Source organism: Sminthopsis crassicaudata, chromosome 1 (genome assembly GCF_048593235.1).
Source record: "Sminthopsis crassicaudata isolate SCR6 chromosome 1, ASM4859323v1, whole genome shotgun sequence".
NCBI lineage: Eukaryota > Metazoa > Chordata > Mammalia > Dasyuromorphia > Dasyuridae > Sminthopsis > Sminthopsis crassicaudata.
Window position 1 is genome coordinate 206,503,783 of NC_133617.1, and position 19,148 is coordinate 206,522,930.

The window sequence follows — 19,148 nt, forward strand, 5'->3', positions numbered from 1 at the left end:
CCTTCATTTAATCATCCAACCCATGTTATCTCCTGATTCCACTATACCCTACAGTCCCAAGAGGCAAACCTAGGAATTAAGTATAGATTCTTAGGTATTTATTTCCTTGTACCATATTTGGAAGATTTAAGTCAATGGCATATATAACCTTACTTATTCTTTGTTTTCTACTTATTATCATCAACAAACTTAAGTCACTTTTCTCTTTTTCTGTAACATTACAGAAAACAAAGGCATCCATATAATTCCCACTGTTGAAGCATTTATTTAGCCTCCGTTCTTTGAGACAACAAAAGCCATCATTGTTAGTCAAATCAAAAAGTGCTCTTTGAACATGTACTATAATATTCTAAAGTACTATCATAGGTAATTTGGGAAAGAACTGTAAGACATGGTCCCTATACTTGAGAAAGTTTCTTTTGGAAAACACTATTTAAGTTTTTTCTTCATATCTCTAACACTTGGTACATTACCTTGCATATAATAGTTATTTTTGAAAGAATCCTTGAATTAAAGCTAATTGAAGACCTAAAATTAGTGACTTCAGTCTCTATCAGTTATACCCCTAGACTTTTAAGACTATTAATTGGTTCATCCTACCCTGTTATTCCCCTTTATGCAGTTTTCATTCTAGTTGGGTTCTTAACTAATTCTTTCCTATTTCTAACACTTTTTTTCATTCCTTTAAAGTTTCATTTTAGGTGTTATCTTCATTAATTTTTTTTTAATTCTTCCAACTAGACATTTAAAGAAGTGTCATTTTTCCATAGTCGTAATTTATATGTTTCATAATCTTATTAATTTTATTGATTTCAAAGCATTTTCACAAATATTATTTCCTTTTATCATGCATGTGGAGAAAGTGGAAATATATGTGATATGATTTGACACATCCAAAATATCCCCCCTATGAAAATAACTCCCTAATTGGTTCTGCCTGGCTTAGAAAGGCTTCATTATCATTTTCTCTGAGTTAATATATTGAATCAATTATTTACCACTAATACCTAAGCAAAAATTAATTCATCAAATTAACTAGTCAGTCACTTACCAAAGTTGTGAGGGAATTTCACACAGATTTTGTAAGTTTTGATCCCAAAAAGGAAAGAGTAAGATCTAGGACATAAATCACAGCCAACAAGGAATTCCACAGTGGGGAAACATGAGTAACTTGAGTACTGTATTATTTATTAGTTCTGAATATTTATCTTGTCTCCTTTAGATGAAGAACTTCTTGAATATAGGTATTATGTTTTTCAACTTTCTAAATTCTTTATGTAATGCCATCCATAGAGATTACTTTTATATTCAATCAGTATGATGCTATTTGATTTCAGTAATTAGTTGATATTTTACTGCCATGTTAAAACTTCAATTGTTTTAACTCTATTGCAAAAATCATTTTTCTTCAGAATTTGTAGCCTTCTAAGACAGGTAATTGTGTATATGTGGTGTATTATATATTGTATTAGTATGTATTTATTTTTTATTTTTTGTAGAGCTATGAAAAACAATCCTCCAAGGATGTATTGAAAAGGTTTTCCATAAGCGTTTTGGTGTCACTTATTGCTGTCAGCAAAAGAGCTCAGAAATATGCCTGGAATGGTAAGCTTAAAATACATGAAAACTGCAAATCAAAGTTTTATGGGAGTTATTTTGAGAGAATATATATCTTAGTGTAATTGGAAGACTGAAAGTAATACATATAATTTAAATTTGTAATTCAGATAAATTCTAAAGTGTTTATTATGAGCATCTATACATTCCTAAATATTTATCAGAACATAGTGCCTGACTGAAATAAACGAGCTTTGTCCTATGTAATTAGTGACATTAAGTTATACTATACTAGTATTTAGAGAATTCTCCTTATATTGTTTATTTGACACTGAAACATCATTCATTGTGTAGAAATTTATGGAAAATGATATATTGATGTCATGTTGTCTATCTTATACCTTGAAGTAGAATTGCCTGTTAATCTTCCAAGATTGTTTTCTGTTCTTTTTTTAAAGATATCTGAAAGCAAAATTCTAGTATTTAATTATTTTAGTGGATTTTTGGTAACTCCCTTTATTGCAGTTTGGAAGCCTTCCTTGCTTCCTCATCCTGTGTGCTTCTTTTCCATATCTTAATGCAGGTCCTGAATAGAAGACCAGTTCAGTGTGCTCAAGAACTTCTTATTTTTGTTTTAATATTGTAATATTTCATTGTGAGCAGTATACTGAAGCTATCCATGTGTAGTCTTTCATTCTCACTGAAATATATTTTAGAAAAATACTCAGTTTTGAGGCCACTGGATATGGATTTATGACATACCTGTGTCTGGACCTCATCTACAAAATGAAGAGGTTTGACTAGATAAGCTTTAAGGATTATTCCAATTTTTTCCTAATCAAATTTATTTTCTTTAGTTTTTTTTTTTTCTTTAAATAAAAATTGGAAAATATCATATTAGTACCATGGTTAGAATACTAACTTTTTTGGGGGTACAAGGCAAGGCATTTGGGGTTAAGTGCCTTGCTCAGACTCACACAATTAGGTGTTCAGGCAGGAGTAGTGTATAGAGTATGAGATCAGATTTGAATTCAGTTTCTAGGGCTGGTACTCTATCCACTGTGCCACTTAGCTGCCCTAACAGTAACCATTTATACACTAGCAAAGAGTCATCATTTCTTTGTCTTTTCTTCTTTAGGATAAATAAACCCAAATCATTTGACTTTCTGCCAAAAAATCTGTAGCTATCTCTCAATTCAATTCAACAAATATTTACTAAATACCAAAATTCTGCTCTTTAACAATGTATGTAGAGATAAATGGAAATTATTTACTGGGATAATTCTTGTCTATAAAATTTTGATTAGTGATTCTCTGACAACTTTATGTACTTTGACATGACCTAACGCCAATATTTAATGTTCCATTTAATATCTGCTGTATGATAACCTAGTATTATGTATTGTTTAATGATTTAAACGATTTAAATTAAAGAAATGAAGAGAAACAACTTTACAAAGTCATTAGGTTCATCTCTCTACTAGTTAAAAAAAATTCCCCTTAGTATATTTTCATTTCTGTCGATTCTTTTTCATCATTCTTTCAACACAATATATAGTCTGAGGGAGAAATATATGAAAATGGAGGAAAATGAATAATTAAACATTTTATCATTATCTTTAACTTCCTTTTTTTTTAAAAGAAGGATCTTAACAGATATATATATATATATATATATATATGTATGTGTGTATGTGTGTATATATATATATACCAAATCTAAAAATGATATATTAAAAAGAGTACTTTTAGTCAGTAAACATGGTCTTTTCATTAAGCAGGCCTCATTCATGTTTCTTTAGTCAGTCTTCAGAGCATTATGTTACTTCTAAAAACCAAAGCTGACTATTGTTGGAGAAAGAATGTTGCAAAGAAAAGCAGCACATATTTCCTTTTGAAAATTAATTTGGGTCCCAATTTTGAGGTGAAACATATGCAATAAAGAAAACTGTGTGAGTAAATATTAGCTTCAGATTTGACTCCTACAAACAAATGGCAAAAACTATGGAGAGAACCCATTTAAGGAGAGAGGATGAACATAATATCCATTAGTTAACTAGACTTTTTTTTTTTTTTAATTGACCTCTGCAGGTTCATTTTAAAGGTTCTACCAGTTTGCCTCTTTTGTTTTGCTTCACAAATACCAGATAAGAAATACATTTGAGAGCTTTTTTCCTAAAGTTAAACTTCTAAGTATCTTTTAACCACTTTATGACAAACATTTTTTATGCCTAAATTTCATTCATTTCTGATGTTTACACTACACAATCATTCTTTTTAAACTCCCCTAAGTAAACTATGAGAAAAACCATAATGCAGTGAGTAAAAGGCTGGCTTTGGAAATCAAGGACTCTAAATTCAAATCCCACCTCTGAGATTTATTGTGTGATTGATTCTAGACAAATTTCTTTGAAGTGAAGATAATATCTATAATATGTACTCACGATTGTATTGAGCTTAAATGAAATAATTCAGCCAATTTAGCCACTTAATGATAAATATCAAACAAAGGTTTTATGACCTTTTCTTCTAACTTTTTCTATTTTCATAAATATTTCACTTGTTTGACTGAACTTTCAATTCTTATGTTATCATCAGTAATGAAAGTATTGGATCCATCTCACTCTACACTTGGGCTAACTTTAGCTATAATCAGATACACAAACACATTGTTGTAAAATAATAGAGGCATAATGGTATAATATACACAGTGCTAGATTTGAAATAAGAGGACTTGGGTTTAAATCCTAGCTCTGTCATTTTTAAAATGCTGTAATCTTGGATATATCACAACCTCTGTGGTCCTGCCACCCAGGGTTATTGTGTCTATAAAGTGAGATACTTCTCAAACATTATACAAGTGCTATAGTTATTATTTCTTATCTATAAAATCATAGGATTAGACTGGTTGACCTTTAAAGTTCCTCTCAGCTTTTAATTTGTGATCTCCTAGAAACACATAATACTTATATTTTTGAGGTATCTAATTAAGTACCTTATTTTTAAAAAAAGTGGGTTTTTCATATAAGTTCTCTCCCATTTCTCTTCTTCATAATCATAATAAGTCCTGTGGTGAAAAATCTAAACACTCTTTTCTGTGTTCTTAGTGTCAAATGAAAGTTCTAACTATTATCATGGAAATTTAGTTCTAAAATCTTAGAGATTTTGCCTTTCAGCTGGCCTCATAGACAGCTGCATAGAACAGATGAAACACATTCATGCACAACTGAACTTAGATTCCTTGAAGCCTAGGAAAAAGGGGCCAAAAAAAAAGGTAACTATAAAATTTACAAGTTTGTTATAATAAAGAATGAGTTTAGTTGGAGTCCATTTTCAAATATAGTGATTAATTTCTTTTTCTAGGAAAGGACAAAATACAAGCTTATAAATTGAATATTAATTTGCTGGTTATATATGAAATAAGACAAATGTAGTAATAGATTGCCTTACATATTTGTAAATGATATTATCAAAGCCTTAAGGATTTGGGATTATATTTTAATATAATAATTTTAGAATCCCTTAATTGGAATTTAGATTATATCTGTTGTTTAAAGACGTTTATGTTTCATCTTGTGAGTGGTACTGTGCAAATTATCAATCTAATCAGTCACAAAAAATTGGTATGAATCTTGAGTTTTTAATCCAACAAATACATAAAATTCACATATATACATATACATACATATATATGTGTGTGTGTGTATCAGCATTCCATTATCTTCAGTATGCACATTAGTTATTAAATATGTCTAGTTTCATATTTGTTATTCAAGATGGATTCTGCATTTCTGTGATATCAGTACTTCTTCCAGTTATTGCAACCCATCTGAACATATGGTCTGGTGAATATCAACTGTTGTGTATATCATATTATAATGATAAATCCTCTATGGCTATAAGTGAAAGAAGACTTTTATTGTTCTGGAAACCATTCCCTACATTACTTAAACTTACACTGTCACTAGTAGAAGAGTCAATCAGTTCAAATAATTCCTTACTTTTTCCAACTGATTGAACCATCTTCTTTCTGAGTCATATGTCTGATATCACTCTTGCACCATATTTCATTGTTTTCAGCCTATGTACATCCAAAAAGAACCTCTTTTTTGCCCTTTGGATAAGCCATGGATTCTTTAAAGATAGAGGATTCTATGATTTATAGCCAAACAGTATCACTGGAGTAACAACTTTTCCATACTGTCCCTTCTTTACCATGTCTCTAGTAGACTAGTCATATTTCTGATGCAGTATTTCTGACAAATGATAAGTTCATTAATAATTCATTAGTCACATAGACAAGTGAAACATTTTTATATCTCCTAGAATAAAATATATTCCAGAATTTTGGGAAACTAAACATTCTGTTTCTTCAAACTTTTACTCTACAAAGCTGGTATATTTTGCAAGTGATTATTAATACTGTGATATAGTAGATAGTACATCATAATAATAAGCTACATTCAAACTAAGGCCAGTTATATTTTAATTTTTTTATAAATTGAGATTAAAACTAGTTTAAAAAGTAATTTGTAATAATGAAACACATATTTATGATAGTCCTTCTTGCTCTCTTTTCTTGTGCCTCTTTGAAGTAAGACTCCTTACTTCATCATGGAGAATGTTAGGTAATACTGATGTGATTGAAAACCATACAGTACCTGTATCACTTTATTGAAATGAAACATGGAGCCTATTATATGTCTCAATTCCTCTGTGCTTGATGGAACAGAAATAGCTTTTTTTGTGTTGAATGAATTTGCTGAGATATGGTCATCTTTCAAAGATAGTTCGCTTGTCAGCATCTTCAAAGATAACGGTGGTCAGGCATGACTGAAGTTTTTTTATTTTATAATATGAACCAAAAATGGGCTCTCTACATAAAAATATGCATGTTCTGTTCTTATGGTATTTTTCATTTGTTTTTATTTAAACAGGAAAATGGTTTTAGGAAGGAACTACACATTGCCATGCAAATGCTAAGAAACTGCCTTTTTCAAAATAATGAATATAAAGTAAGTAAAGCTACCATCAGACTTCTGATAGTAGGAATGATCCTAAGCAATTTAATTATTATAAAGGGTGTAAGTAAAAAAGTTCCTTGAACTTTATTGGTTTTAGATGGCAAATTTGAATAATTATAAACCTAGTACTAATAAATGAATCCACCTCATCAGAAATATTCTCATCCATCAAAACTGTATATACTGTTCTTGCCTATATCATTTCTTTAAGTTTGTCATTTAAATGTTGGCATCATACAGCTGAAGCAGACTTCTACTTCTTATTCGTGTACACCTGATTTTTTTCTGGGAATTTAAATTTTACAATTAGTAAGATAGAATGAAAGGTTAAATATTAACAAGATATGAGATTTTTAAATCAGAGCATATTTTAATTGCATTTTTGTCGGTAAAGAAAATTTGTTCAAAAACAGTTGTTTGATTTTTTGGGATCTCTTTTGGAGTTTTCTTAGCAAAAATACTGGCGTGGTTTTTCCTTCTCCAGCTCGTTTTGTGGATGAGGAAACTGAGGCAAACAGGGTTAATTGACTTGCCCAGAGTCATACAGGCAGTAAGTATCCAAGGCTAGATTTTACCTCAGGTCTTCCTAACTCCAGGCTTAGCTGTACTACCTAGTGCCACATAACTTCCCCTCAAATACCATATAAGAGCATATATAAAGCCTTTTGAGAAGTATTATTTCTTTAAATTTAAGTAGTAAAAGTCAAGAGTTTTTGAATTTTAATTCTGATGCCTTAGCTACTTGATTCAGTTTCTCTATTTTCAATATCTGTAAAATGAAGTAACATAAAGTAGTGATACCTTTATTTTGACAAGAAAATAATTATGAAATTGATTTAGTGTTTTGGGCCATTGATGTCTATTTGAGTATCGATTTTATATGGAGTATTTCAAAAAGACGTCTAATTTGAATATTAAAAGCAGTAATTTGAGTGATAATTTCATAAACATTTCTTGCATATATCACCCTCAAACTTTGTCATGGAAATGTGATAATACCATTGGAATTGTAGTACATGATATAATTACATTATATTCAATTTGGATAGAAGAGCAAACATTCAAGTTTGCTTGAACTATAATGGCTGCTTTAAGGATATATGATAAGTCTGAAGTAGATTAAAATCTAACACTTGAAACTCCCAAGAACCAAGAAATATTCATCTGTATTTCTGATCATATATCTTAGACTTAAAATACCTTAAATAGCAGTCTTACTTTAGAAAAATCTTAACACTGGAAAAGGTAAGGCATCTCATTAGTTTTGTTTTTGTTTTTGTTTTTTTTGCTGACAGTTGTGGTTAAGTGACTTGCTCAGGGTCACACAGCTAAGAAGTATTAAGTATCTGAAGCCGGAGTTGAAATAAGATCTTCCTGACTTTAGGGCCTACATTCTATCCACTGCAACATCTAGTCCCATATTGTAGTTTTACCAGAAAATGTGCTTGTGTATTAGTCTGTTGCTTAATCCTTTTCAAAACCACTTGTCAGCTGATGAGGAATATTTTCACTGTTGTCACTCTCTAAAACTATTCATTTGCAACTTGTTTATACTATGCACCTACTAAATGTGTGACAGTAACATCATTAGTTTTATCATAAATGTATTGATTTCTTAAGTATATTTGCATAGTAGTGAAATGAATTGTGTGTGAAAATCAGAACATCACTAAGTAAAATTTTTATTCTTTTAAAAATATTTGATCATGAATATTAGCAGCCTCCAGCAAATTGGGCAGGGCAAGCCATTTCTATCTATCTAGTGTTGTGGGTCTGCTTCCCTGCAGCTTCACTGGAAACTGAAAGTTTCTTACTGCGTGCTTCACGCTATCACCAGCCTTCGGACGTCTCCGGCCCCGCTCCAGAGATGGAGCAGGGAATAAGCAAACAGAGAGCCAATGTGTAGCAGAGCTGTTCTTTATTGTCTGCTCCCCAAAATGTCTCCCCGAGCCGTTGCTATTCCCTACTTTATACAGAATCTTCTTGGACCCTCCCCGATTCCTCCCATCGTGGGCGGAGCCAGCTCCTTTAGCAATGCCTAGCCGTTTTTCTCCTTATAAGGCCAGGCAACTCATAGTTCCACGCATCTACTGACACGTAGCTCTATTAGTCCACCCGGAACCACATCCTGGAGATGACTGACATTAGGGCGGCTCCCTTCCGCACAGGGAAGATCGGTTCTAGGTCCCCTACAATCTAGACCTCTCTAGAGTTTTCTCATTAATTGGCTAGATTGCCTTGAACTCTAAAGGAGGGGATCTAGGACCAGGCAATATGTTCCTGGGCTGAAGCTGGCATTTGTTTACAGAATAAACAAAAAATTAAGGTACCTCCCCTGTCTCTGCACAGGTAGATGTCTTAGGATTGGGAGAAGATTACCTTCATCAGAGGTAATCATCAGAGCCTGACTGATCTTTTCAGAAGTGGGATCTTAACAAAAATCAAAGGGAAAAGAGGGATCAATAATTAGTCATTAACCTAATAACATAATATTAATTTATCTCACAAATCATTCTTTATTTTCTTCAAAAGGCAACAGCACTTCAAGCACATCTTGTTCCTCTAATACATTCTTTTTGGCCTTGGTTTCTGTTGGATGATTCACTGATGAAGGTGGCTCTGCAGTTGCTTTGTGTCTATACTGCAAATTATCCAGCTGGTAAATATATTCTTTAAACAGTTATTAAACTCGCACTATATGCCAGTCACTCTATTTAGTGTTAGAGATTACAGAGTCCTCACCTTCAAGAATCTTACAATTGGATGGAGGAAGACAACACAGTAAGAAAAAGGCTAAAAGGCAAAGTAGGAAGAAAAGAAAACACTCATTTCAGGGTGGTGTTGGGAACATGGCGGGGAAAATGCAAAGTAGTGAAGCCAGGTAAGAAATGAGGGGATGTGTGAGTTTAACTCCTTCCTTAAATGAAGGTTTTGGAGTTCATGGTTCTATCTTCTAATCAGAGGGAAAAAGGATAGAATATATATACATATATAATAAATATATACAGACATACATAGACATATGAGACATGAGATGGTACCTCAGTTATTTTAATTAGCATTTATATTATATTTATATTTAATTAGCATTTATATTATAATCAGTAGTGATTTAGAGAATTTTTTTTCATATTATTGATAGCTTTGATTTCTGTTATTGAGAATTACTTGTTCATGTTCTTTAACCATTTAGCAACAGGAGAATGAATGATTCCAGTTTTAAGAAACAAGGGGTTCAATGTTTTTCAAAGTATCATGAATCCTCTCTAATTTGTTCCCAAATGCTTTCACCTGGCTTCTTGTGTTGGTGCCTACTGACATGCTTTTTGAGGTACAATGGTAAAAGTTATAAATTAGCAATCATGTTTTCCTCCACCTATCAAATCAGAAGGCATTTCCTATGTGTTTTATGTGGGTTCAAGACTGTGCTGAGTACTGTGAGGATAACAGAGGAGAAGAATGCATGGTTCCTTCCCCTCATCATGCCATCTCTTTAGGATAGAAAATTAACACACAAAATAGTTGGAGAAAAATCAAGTACTGAAGTATGAGAGTGACTGTAGGTGTGATAGAAGTTCAAGAAGAGAGGAATCACAGCACACTAGATTAGTAAAAGAAGCTTTCTTGGAGGAGTTGGGACTTCAACTGGGCATTAAAAGAAGAATGGTTAAGATGGAAGGAAGGAAAGGGATAAATTCCAGCAATAGAAATAAACGTGAATAAAGCTAGGGAATTAGAATGAGTATGTATATGGGTAGATACCAGTCTCATCAGAGGAGAGGATCTGTATTTGACAACAGAAGGAATAAATATTATAAATAGAACTCAGAATGATTAAGTATCTTGTCAAGAACACACTAGGAGTAAATGGAAAAACAGATAATTTAACCCAAATTCAGCACTTTGAATATTGAAGTGCTTCTCTGAATTGTTCTAATAATATATTAAATTAAAAATTGTAATTCTCATCCCCAAATTGCTACTTATTTTAACTTCTCTATTTCTATTGATGGTATTACTATCTTCTTAATCACACTAATTTATTACCATGGAGTCATTTTAGTCTTTTGTCTTCTCTTATTCCCATCAATTTTATCTCAGCTATATCTGTTATTTCTGGCCTTTCTTTGCTATTCTCACCACATTCACCTTAGTTCAAGCTTTTATTGTCCATCACCCAGAATATTGTAATAATCTGTTAACTGTTATACTTATCCCCTACTTATCCCTTACAGTCTATCCTTTCTTCAACTTTTTCTTCATATCTTTTCTTAAATACTCTTCCAAATGTACTGCTGTCACAAAATATAATTTCGTTATTTAAACTAGTTCCTCATTATTTTATTGAAAATAAATCCTTGTTCTTGTCATATTCATTTTTGTGTATTCTAAGTTTTAGTGTAATTTTACCTTTTTTTTTTTTTTTTTTTTTTTCTATCTTCTCCTGTACCTATATCATTGATCAGTCATACTGCCTCTGTATCTGAAATGGACTCTATCCCTCATTTCCCTATCTTGAATTCCCATCATTTGAGGCAGAAGCCATTTCTTTCATGAAGCCTTTCTTAATCTCTGCCCAGCTGAGTTCCTTCCTGTAGTTTGGGTAGCAAAGGAACTATTCAAATTTGTCATGATTTCTCCTTTCTATTTTTGATATCATTTCATGTCAGTTATTTATTTTAATACTTTTTCTTCCCATTACACTATAACACCTTTAAAAAAGGGTTTATAGCATATCTGTTTTTCACAAAAAAAGAGTTAAAAAAAATACCAGAGACCACCTAATTTAACACATTTCTGAAAGAATCATGTCCCATTCAAGAAATATAAAATGTTTATTCCTATTAAGTTTTTTCTTTTAAAAAAAAAAAAAGTTCTAGCTTTTTAAGGCCATCTTGAATCCTGACTATTAACTATTAATGTCTTTCTCCCTTTGTGTTATGTACAAATTAAATCAGATGCCATCTATATTTTCTTCTAAGTCAGTGATAAAAAATGTTAAATAATAATAAAGTTGTCATTAAATCAGTAATGACTGCTAACAGTCTGGTCAATCAACAAGTTTTTGATGTTGTCTAACCCATGTCTTCTCATTTTTTTCTGTAAGAATTATATGACAGACTCGGACATTTTGCTGAGTCTACATGGGTTATATCTGGCATTTTCTTGGTCATGTTGATTTCTCATATTGCAGTGCTCAAGATAAGAATAAACAAAAAGATGACTGTAAAAATAATTGTATTTCCATGTGCCAACATCTGTTATAGAGAATGGAGAATTGAGAAATTCTACAAAGAACTTGATAAGACCCTCCAAATTAAGTTAGTTTTTACTTTAATACTTGATTTCAGTGCACAGGTGGAAATAGGTAAAAGTTACAATGCATGTATTTGAAAGTATGGATCAAAAATAAGAAATGAGAGGGCAAAGACTACACATGTCATGCCTTAGATATTTTCTTTGACAAATGAATCAGAAAACATTATGTAGTGCCAAATGACACCACAAAATTATATAGATTCTACTTTAATAATAACATTTCATTGTTATGAATAACATTCACAATTATATCATACTTTAAGAATGGAAAAATTCTTTACAAATATTATCTCACTTTATCCTAACTATAACCCTGGGAGATATGGGTACACCACTGACTTATTGGAGAAAAATCAATATTAGTGCAAAACTAGGAGAAATAATATAAAAAAAGAAAATGGTATAGTATATAATTAAAATGACTCCCGCCTGATATTTGTAAACAAGTTTTAATAACAATAAATGGTATATGGATAGAAAAAAGGGACATAGATACAGACTGATCATTCCCTTAGGCAATTTGGCTGATGTAAATCAATTGAAGTAACAAGGAGGCAAAAAAGAACCCCCAAAGTCCCTTAGTCAGCAAATATTTTATTTACTTGTACAATGCTGAGATATGACAGATAAGAGCAATAATTATTTGGAATATGAACTCATTTGATAGATGTTTTATGGAGAAAGATGATAGATTCTGGGCAATATTTTCTTAAAGAAAATAATGGAAGATAAAATCAGTTTCAAGAAAACTTGGTAAGAGACTTTTATTTAAAAAAAAAAAAAAAAAAAAAAAAAAAAAAAAGTTACCCTAACAGCTTTTAGGGAAGAGGAAGGGAAAGGAAATAAGCATTAATAGAACTCCTACTATGTGTCAGTACTATGCTAAATACTTTTAAAAAATATTGTCTCATTTCATTCTCACAGCAGCAATGTGAAGATCATAGAGCTAATAAATGTCTAGTGTCATATTTGAACTCAGGTCTTCTTGATTCCAGACCTACTAATCTATCTACTGTTCCATCTAGTCTTATAAAATATGAAAGTGAAAAGAACACATAAAAAATTATAGCTTTTTTCTCTTAACTATTGAAAACATTAAAGTCCATACCTAGGCTTTAGTCCCAGATTTGCCTACAGAGTAAATAAAACTGTCACTAAAGAGAATAAAAATAGTAGGGAAAGCAACTGAAATTAAGAAAATATATATATAAAGGGAATTCTGTGCTAGAGAAAACAAAGCTATGAAGATAGGGATCATTTCACAACACATCCAAAGAAGATACTAAAAGCAGGGGAAAATCTTTGTATTTATTAAATACTCAATTAAAAGTGAGTGACCTATGTATCTACTTCACCACTATTGATTCTTTCACTTGTTGATTTCATTAACTCATATAAATTCAATTTTCATCTCTATTCAGATGATTCCCAAATCTCCACATATAGTCTTAGTCAGTTTACAGAGTTCTGATTCCACATAGCCAAAAACCTTTTGGAACTTGATGTCTTAGGGCATTTTAAACCCAACATGGCTAAAACAGAATTCATTGTCTTCCTCTGATCCATCATGTCCTCCACTTTTCAAATTAATGACCCTTTTACTCACCTGGATTTGCAGCATTGCTGTTGTTATTCTCCCCACAATCCAATCTCTTTCTAAATAGTGTATTTCTCTGTACTCAACAACTGCCACCTAGTTTAAGTTTCATCATCTTTTACTAGAGCTAATTCATTGTCTTTTGATTGGATTTCCTGCCTCAAGTCTCTGCATTCTAAGTCAATTTATCCTCAGCTGTTGAGGTAGTTTCCTAAAGATTAAGTTTGACCATGTCACTTTTGTTCTTTTTACTCAGCAAACTCCAGGGTCACACAGCTAATATATCTCTGAGGCCAATTTGAACTCCCATTTAGATGCAGAACTCCATTCACTGTGCCATCTAGATGCCCTTAAGTACATATGTGATATGAACCTACAAAGAGAAACCTATTCCTTCTAATATATCAGGATGGGTATAAAGGAAATAGTCTCCACTGAAAATTTCATGAGGAAGGCATATTATGGATTAAGTCAAATTTTAGTTGAAAAGAAAATATAAGCAGAACTTAGGGAAGAAAAGATGCAGAGCTTCTAATTAGATTTGCTCATTGTAGATCAGGTTCTGCTGGAATCAATGGATAATGTTTGATTCAGGGATAGTAAGGGCAAAATAAACCCAGAAAAGAATAGAGGTAAATTGGATAAAAGTGTGAGAGAGACAGCAGGAGAAAGGAATTTCTTTTTAATATATGTGGATTAGAATGTGGTAGAACCACTAATGAAGATAATGTAATAAACCATTAGACCCAGAACAGAAAAATGCACACAAACATAGTGGTAATCTGCTGCTTATTGTTTTTTGGCTAATGGATAGTAGTTTATAACCAGATTGTAAAACTATGAATAAATTGTAATAAACTGTCATTCTTTAAGGTTGCAGTTCTCTTTGTGGGGCAAGTTATGTACAATATCCTGGTCAGCCTGCATTTAGAGGAACACCAAGTAACTCTTTGTTGCTTTGTATCTTAAAATGGGTTTCCCATTTGACTTCTGAGAATCCCACAATTCAGCAGTTGGCTTTTACACTCCTTGCAAATGTGGCCTTATCTCATGATTGTAAAGGAGTTATTCAAAAGGTAAGCACTTAAAACTCTACTAAGCTTCATAAACAAAAATAGCCAATGATTGAGTATATGGCACAAAATTATGATTTTGGGGTTCTATTTTTAGAAATTCATAAAATGAACAAGGTATACTTTCTTGAAAGCCAGTTAGCATATAGAAATTATTGGGAACTGGGACTACAGAAATCATAACTTTAAAGTTTCATACTTTTTTTTGATGTGAGCTGTCATTATTTTGTGCTTTCAAAAGTGAAGTTCCAAGGCAAGTTTCTTATAATATTTTAGGATCATAAAAATAATCCATTCTATCCCAGAACTGGTAACTCACCAAGTGGTTAGCAAGTTTAGATTAACAAACTGCTTTCTAAAATTAGAGGAATCCTCAACACCCTCTTTTAAAGCCTATCACCCCCTCTTATTAATGTAGTAGCTGCAGCTATATTGCCAATATGCTGTTTTCATTTTATTTTGGCTTCATTTAGTTTATAAATTGATAACCAAACAAATTTAATATTGCATAATGCATGAAAATATAAACTCTTCAGGCTGTAAATTAGTACAGTATCATCCTAGACCCTGTTTATATTCAAAGAATTGACCACTTGCACTGACTATTTAGAAAAATACAATTTCAGGCTGTGTTAGATTCCTGATTTTGAAAATTGATTCTTGGGTATTCTATAATGTCTATTTCTATCCATAAATTGTATCAGGAGACTTTTGTACTTTTCTTTCATTTATATACTAAGAAGTTCCACGGTATTAAGTTTACCTTGTTATTATCATTAATGGAAAAGTAGAGAAAAGAATTGCTATCTAGTTTTCTTTCTTAGATAAAGAAGCCTGAATAGAGATAATTTAAGTAGTCTAAGAATAATGAAAAAAAAACTATATTCAGCTATAAATTATATGTGACTCATTCCCCTCTCTAATCCATCTTCCATACCATGCCAAATTGATATTCTCAAAGCATATATGTTACTCTGTTGTTCCTCTGCTCAAATAATTTCAGTGACTTCTCATTCCCCTTAAGATAAAATAAAAATTCTTGTTTTGCATTTAAAGCTCTTCACAATATGTGAATATGTTCCCCAATCCCACAAGATTGCAAACTACTTGAGTGATTATTTCACTTTTGATTGGTATCTTTAGTGCCTTGCACATAATAGATTTTTTACAAATGCTTATTTTATTGACTGATTGATTTCAGCTAGGAAATAGAGATAGAATAGATATATAATATTTGCACATTACCTTTGCAGTACATTCATAGATAAATTCATCAGATTGCTCCCCGACCAAACCAGGACAGCTAACCAATAATCAAGATATTAGATAAAAATTTTATTTCCTTTTCCTATCCTTTCCATTGTGTGATTATTAGTGAGTAGCCAAATATACAGAAAGTAGATAAATGAAGAGCAATCAAGGGACCTGAAACCACACATCACAAATGAAAAAATCAGTCTTAAATAAGTTCATCTCGTCCCTTATTATAAAAAGAATTAGTAAAAAGTAAGATCTTAAAAGTTTGTTTGTTTGTTTTCCCATTTTCTTTTGTAGTTTCTACTAGGAAATATTGCAGATTTGTGTCTTGGAGGATATTAGTGGAAAGGGAAAAATAATATTGGAGAATAGAATATAAGAAGACTAGCTAATTAACCATCAAGGGACTTGTGAGATAATCAAGAAAATGTTAAGTCTCAAGAAGAAAATAATGTTCTCTTTATCTCCCCCCAGAGTAAGTTCTTACAGAACTTTTTATCTCTGACATTGCCGAAAGGAGAAAATAAGCATCTTCCTGATCTTGTTATTCTTTGGTTGAAGTTCCTTTTGAATATTTCCTCTGATGAAGATGGGCAACAAATGATTCTGAAACTCAGTGGCTGTTCAGATTTACTTGTTGAAATGAGCAAATATAAACACAAAAGCAGTCCCCATTTACCTCTTCTTATTCTTCATAATATCTGCTTTAGTCCTTCAAATAAACCCAAGATCTTAGCTCATGGTAAGTATTCAAGTAAGTATGTATATGTCAAATGGGTATTGTTAAATATTGTTATCTGGGTATCATTTAAAATAATCTACCTATTGACCAGATATTTATAAAGAATTTTGTAACTTATTTTTTGAAACAAGTGGAGAAATATGTTATCCTTGGCAAGTATGAAATGTGGGAGGATGGGCGAGGTATGTCTCACAATATTTTTTTCCACCCTTTTTTTTAATTAAACTCAACCAATATTATAAAAGATTGTTGTCTGCAATGCTCTATATTAATGACCTTTGATACAAAGATGAAATATAATACAATTTTTGTCCTCATAATTATACAATCTAGTCAAGGAAAACAAGAGAATTAAAATACAAGTTAACATGTAATATGCATATAGAACATCATTGAGATAATATTTCATGTTTTACAATGTGCACATCTGTATGAGATGGTTTTAATCATATTTCAATAAAAATAATTTATGATTCCCCCAGTTTGCATACTTCTATCAATACAGTTTCTGATCACTCCTTAATGAAGAGTGTTATGAGTTGTGTCAGAAAAATAAAAGAAAAACAAAAATACCATTAAGACATGATGGTCAACTTTCCAGTGATGAACTTATTCAAACTTAAGCTGCTTGTCATAGAGTAGTCTGTTATATTGGTGAGACCTGTTCTCCTGCACCTATTTTCCTAAATAGAGGCAATTTTGTTGGGGCAGAGAAGCTAGCATTTCAAAAATATAACATTTTTTCATTGGGAATTATAGTTAACTTTAAAAGATGGAATTTGACTAAAACAGTTTCTTTGAAGATCTGCCAACAAATCTATATCTTCCAGTAGAGCAAAGCTTCATCTTCTGATTAGAGAACCCTGTATTAGATGATCTGAGATTGATTATGATGAAATTTGACTTCAGTATTGAAAATATAACCAGAAAAAAATCAATTCAGTTTTGTTGTAAGTGAATTGTTTTGGAAACATATACTAAGGAGAATCTTTAAAATTACCACAATTTAAAAAATTCAAGAATATAATAATAGTTTGGAAAGAATTGAAAAAACTAGTAATTAAATTTTTCTGTTTTCATTATCTTATTTTTAAATATTTAGAGATTTATTTTATTAGCATATGAATAATTTCCAATAATATCCTTCCCTACAACATGTAGAAGTGCTTTAATGAAATTACCTTTTAGGGTCACGTTTATGCCATACTTTTTCTAAGTCTGTTATATATGAAACTTAAATTTTTTACTATTTTCAATTCATGTAAAAAACAAACACTTCATCGATATTTTCTTAATCTTTCAAGTGGATATCCATTATAGTACCAGTGTAGTATCAGTATATATATATATATATATATATAGTTATATAGTTATATAGTTATATAGTTATATATATATATATATATATAGTTATATAGTTATATAGTTATATAGTTATATATATATATATATATATATATATATATATATAGTACAGTATCTGAAAAAATTCAGAATTCACGAATATACTTTCCTTAGAATTCACATAAAGTGAAATGTAAAATACATTGGAAGTAGTGGTTATCAGATAACTTATCATCTCTGCTCATTTATGTACAATAGATTTTCTTTAAATCAATTGTACCTATATTGAGCAATTATCAAATGGAAAAATATATGTAAAGCATTTTAAACCTTTTTTGTAGGATTAATAAAAGGAAGAAACTTAGTGAAGATGGAGATGCTGAAGTGTAAAAAAAAGTCAATTTTGATGGGGATGGGATGGGAGGGGAAGAAGAAGATCATTTGAGATTTCTTTAAGCCAGGTGTAAAAAAAGAAAAGTGTGACCAATGTTTGGAAAAAACATGATTAAATGGAATGTAAATAAGAACAAAGCTGAGAGTGAATGTATGCAGGGTAAAAGACTTCAGAGTTAACAGGAATCTGGTGGTTGGAAGGAATCTTGGAAACAGACCTGTGGTCAGTGTCTCTAACTGTTCTTACATAGATGACTCCCTTTTGAAGCGTCCTGAAATCTAAAGCAAAGAGGTCTTGTAAAGACCTTGATGTGAATGTGAATCTTTTCATAAATAATATTTTATTTTTCCAGATACAAGCAAAGACAGTTTTCAACACTGACTTTTGCAAAACTTTGTGTTCGAGTTTTCTCCCTTTCTCTCCCTTTTCTCCCTTACCAAGACAGCAGGCAATCCAATATAGGTTAAACATGTGCAATTCTTCTAAACAGATTTCCATATTTTTCATGCTATGCAAAAAAAAAACAAAAAAAAAATCAGATTAAATAGGAAAAAACATAAGAAAGGAAAAAAATGAAAATACTGTGCTTCGATCCACATTCAGTCTCCATAATCTCTCTCTAGATATGGATAGCACTTTCCATCAAAAGTCTGTTGGAATTGCCTTGAATCATCTCATTGTTTAAAAGAGCCAAATCCATCACAATTGATCATCACATAATTTTTTTGTTACTGTGTACATTCTTGGTCTACTCACTTCACTTAGCATCAGTTCCTGTATGTCTTTCCAGGCTAGAACATGTACTTTTTAATGATCTTTTTTCTTGAAGTTTCTTCCAATA

General features: G+C 31.3%; 1 protein-coding gene across 3 annotated transcripts in view; it reads left to right on the plus strand.

Annotated features, from left to right (window-relative positions):
• The window catches only part of RTTN (rotatin), a 218,527-nt gene that overhangs the window by 190,542 nt on the left and 8,837 nt on the right, over positions 1 to 19,148 (plus strand). For all 3 annotated transcript variants that reach the window (XM_074274108.1, XM_074274115.1, XM_074274124.1), the window contains 6 exons: positions 1,500 to 1,605; positions 4,734 to 4,831; positions 6,495 to 6,572; positions 9,114 to 9,240; positions 14,371 to 14,573; positions 16,302 to 16,569. In XM_074274108.1, coding sequence (XP_074130209.1) covers positions 1,500 to 1,605; positions 4,734 to 4,831; positions 6,495 to 6,572; positions 9,114 to 9,240; positions 14,371 to 14,573; positions 16,302 to 16,569 — 880 coding nt within the window. The remainder of the gene's footprint in view (positions 1 to 1,499; positions 1,606 to 4,733; positions 4,832 to 6,494; positions 6,573 to 9,113; positions 9,241 to 14,370; positions 14,574 to 16,301; positions 16,570 to 19,148) is intronic.